At 40.1% G+C, this 3,532-nt stretch overlaps 1 protein-coding gene across 1 annotated transcript; it reads right to left on the bottom strand.

Annotated features, from left to right (window-relative positions):
* Positions 1-956: 956 nt before the first annotated feature.
* LOC113209745 (uncharacterized) lies at positions 957-3,517 on the bottom strand. Its single transcript, XM_026427414.2, has 6 exons — positions 3,327-3,517; positions 3,107-3,229; positions 2,958-3,029; positions 2,806-2,871; positions 2,664-2,729; positions 957-2,576 (listed from the first exon to the last, which is right to left on the bottom strand). The coding sequence occupies exons 1-6, from the start codon at positions 3,431-3,433 to the stop codon at positions 1,037-1,039; spliced, it is 1,974 nt and encodes a 657-aa protein (XP_026283199.2). The 5' UTR covers positions 3,434-3,517; the 3' UTR covers positions 957-1,036.
* Positions 3,518-3,532: the final 15 nt, after the last annotated feature.

Here is a 3,532-nt window from a genome sequence, read left to right as displayed (position 1 = left end):
AACCTCTTCACACTAAGTCCATCAGCCCGCCCGCTCTCTGTCCGGTTCGCCCGGAGTCCTCCATCGCCACCAGAGGGCGGGAGGGCGGCAATTTTTGAACCGAAGATCGTGATGTCATCACGGTCACTCAATGCTACCTTTCTGGGCGCAACATATTTCTATGGAATTTCGTTCAAACATCCCGGACAGCTCGGGACTGTAACGCGGACAAACCTCGTGGACTGAATTGCGGACAGTGTCACAAATAGTCTCTTGGACCATTGCGGACAGAGCCACGGATAGGATCTCAGATGACTGCGGACAGTGCCGCGGACACGATCACGGACAGCATATTCCATCGAAATTTCCTTTAACCATCCTGGACAGCTACAGCTACACGGACAATCATCGTGGACAGTTTTGCGGACTATGGCGGACAGAGCCACGGATAGGATCTCGGACTGCGGACAGCTGCGGACAAGTCCACGGACGTTTCAATCCACGGACTGGGGCCACGGACCACTCATGGACATACCAGTGGACATGTCCTCAAATTGTCCTCACGTAGTCCGTAGCCGCTGTCCGCGTGAGCTGTCCGTCGGCTCATCAGGGGGACCAAAAGAAAGTGAAAGAAGGCGTTCATTTGATGGGTACGGATTACATTGTACAATATGATGTAGTCTCTGATAAGTTGGTGGTAAATGAAGAGCATGGATACTACCATCAAATTCAAGGTCAGCTATTTTTAACAAGAAGGTCTCTGTGCTACCTTGTTATTTATGTTTCTAACGATATGGAGTATGTTGAAATTCCTCGTAATGATTCATGGGCCTCTAATATTCCTAAGCTTATTGAGTTTTGGGATAAACATGTAATGTCTTCTATCATTCAATGAATATTTCTTTTATTACTTATGTTTTAAGTAATTGTTTTCCTGTGCCTAGTAGAAGGAGCTAAGTGCAATGTAAAATTACAACTTTTAATCAGTCTCATGACAAAAATATTTATCAATAAATATTACAATTTAATTTAAAAAGCAAACAAGTACAATTTTATTTTATGATTTCATGTCATCTTCCACTTCCTTAATCAGTGAGCATCTAAGGTTTGTTAAACCAGCACACACCTGGAACACTTTACTTGAAAACTTAAACAAAGACTGTGGAATCTTGTCCAAGATGTGAAAGTACTTCACTCTGAGAATAGCACGTTCGACATGGATCCGGCTTCTAGCAATTTTTAGAGTCTCCATTACCTGGCCTCTTGTGAACTGTGGTGTCTCCTTGAACGGAGGCAAGTTGAGATCAACACCAGGGGGTAGGAGGTCGCCAATAGGAAAACCTTTATCTGCCATGACAGCATCACCAGCTTTCAGAAGGTCCAACACCCCACAGTTGTATACAAGGACCTTGTCTGAGGTGGAGCCAGGAAATAAATCACTTACATAAATAATTGTCCCATTAGGAGCAATTACGATTAGAGCTTTGAAGGTAGTCCTGCTTTTATACGAACTATAAACTTCATTGTGATTGCTCATAAGTGAGGGCACTTGCACTTCCACTTCAGTGCAGTCGAAAATCATCCGACAGTTTGGATACATACTGAAGGCTTCTGGCATTGACTGTCTTACTTTATGCAGGGAAGGCACATTTTTTTCCATGATGCCTTCAACTACGATGATATGTAAAACACTAATCCATGTGATTAGAGTATTAGATACAGTGAACAGACTAACTTCGAATAGATCTGCTAATAGCTGGTGAGAGACATTACGCCTTAGTTTGAAAAGGGTGATGAACAACTGATCTTCATTAGTCAGACATTTCACAGCTGAACCAAAGTAGTACTGTATATCCTGCTGGACCATACTTAGAAGCCAGTAGAAAGTCCCAATGTTGGGCAAGCCTGTATAATGGGCAATGTTATCCTCTGTGATGAAGTTCTTGAACAAAAGTCTTTCCTTAGAAGCTTGTAATTTCTTTTTATACTCCTGTTTTTCATTTTTCAAGGCATTGCTCACTTTGGTGAATATCTCTAAGTTTTTGGATTGCAACTGCATTTTTTTCCTCAGCTCTTCAGTTTCACTAGAGAGGCTATGCAACTGCATTTTGAATGTATCTCTTGATTTCTGCATTACTCTCAATTCATTCTCTCCTTGTTTTAATTTCGAATTTAAATCACATTCTACATTTTTAAATTTCTGACAGTTTTCCTCCAGCTCCTTGCTTCTTAATGTGAAACCATCTCCTGATTCTTTAAGTTTTAAATTCAAATAATATTCTCTATTTTGAAATTTCTGACAGGTCTCCTCCAACTCCTTGCTTTTTAAACTTAAATTGTCTTCTAATTGTTTAATAATTAATTCAAACTTAGCTTGCTCTTGTTGTAATTTTACTTTAAATACTGCATCTGCTTCCTTCAATTTCTTTTCAAACTCTTCTGATTGTTGCATTAGATTTTGATTGAAATCATTTCTTGCTTTGTCCAATTTTTCTTCTGAGGCTTTCAGAGCTGCTTTCAAATTCTCATTTTCTGTACTCAATCTATCTCTCAGAGGAGTTACTTTCCAAGGCGAATTGGTCATACTGTCAGAAAAACTGCAAAACAAGATAGAGAAGTATTACGGAACAAATATTCATTGTACAATTTTTAAAGAGGCGCATATTTGCTTCTTTGTTACTTACGTGATCTTATCAAGGCCATCCCTAACATTCTCTACATGTTCACTGCACTGGTTTGTGACATCAGATCTAAAACAAAAATTATAACTTATCGACACACTGAGATAGATTATATATTTAGCATATGAAGATTCAGTTTACTTACTGTTCACAGCTAATTTCCATTTGTATGTCTGCAAACCCACTGTCACTAAAGGACTCACGTCTCGCCCTCCTCAGTCAGACACAAGTTACAATGTAAAGAATACACATAGTTGATTGCATCATTCTTCGATTTGAATATCAACAATAACTTACTTTGAATATCCATGATCTCTTGATGAAGATGCAGGGTTGGGCGTTGAGCTGAAGAGCCCTCGTCGAGCTTTACTGTATAACAAATTTCCTACATTAATAGTTAGACTTGGTGAGCAGTGGTGATTGTTTTTTGTTTGTGTATAAATTACCTTGAGGATCCAGCAGCATTCTTTATTGGTGAACGCCGGTGTGGTGACATGGGAGTTTTTGTTGGGTCACTGCCAGGAAAGTGGCAGGAACACACAAGCCTTTGCCCAGGACTGTTTTGAAGCCTTTTGAAAAGAACAAAAAATGTGTAGGCATACAAGAGATACACATTTATCTTCCATCCAATAGTAATAAATAACATTATGGTAGCAAGTAACCTACTTCAAGCACCTCGCCCATTTCTTCCGTTTAGCGGGTGATTTTCGAAACTTATAGAATTTACAACCATCCTTTTCCGAACGATGCTTGCACACACAGCACCCAGCCATGACATATACGATTAAAAACGAAAACACGCAGATTAAATTCCTCTCCTCGGATAGTTCTGGAGGTTACGGTCGACGCGCGGCGTGGAGGTTGTTTGGAAA

The sequence above is a fragment of the Frankliniella occidentalis genome, unplaced genomic scaffold (assembly GCF_000697945.3).
Source record: "Frankliniella occidentalis isolate FOCC.00 unplaced genomic scaffold, Focc_3.1 Scaffold254, whole genome shotgun sequence".
Classification (NCBI taxonomy): domain Eukaryota; kingdom Metazoa; phylum Arthropoda; class Insecta; order Thysanoptera; family Thripidae; genus Frankliniella; species Frankliniella occidentalis.
Note: the sequence above shows the minus strand (reverse complement) of the source record. Positions and strands in the feature narration are given on the sequence as shown.

What these genes read in the sequence shown, in the direction of transcription:
- LOC113209745 (XM_026427414.2), bottom strand. Translation starts at nt 3,433, where the DNA reads ATGGCTGGGTGCTGTGTGTGCAAGCATCGTTCGGAAAAGGATGGTTGT. An exon ending in AATGCTGCTGGATCCTCAAG is followed by an intron (nt 3,030 to 3,106) that starts GTAATTTATACA and finishes TTTGTTATACAG; the next exon opens with TAAAGCTCGACGAGGGCTCT. An exon ending in AGAGATCATGGATATTCAAA is followed by an intron (nt 2,872 to 2,957) that starts GTAAGTTATTGT and finishes CTGACTGAGGAG; the next exon opens with GGCGAGACGTGAGTCCTTTA.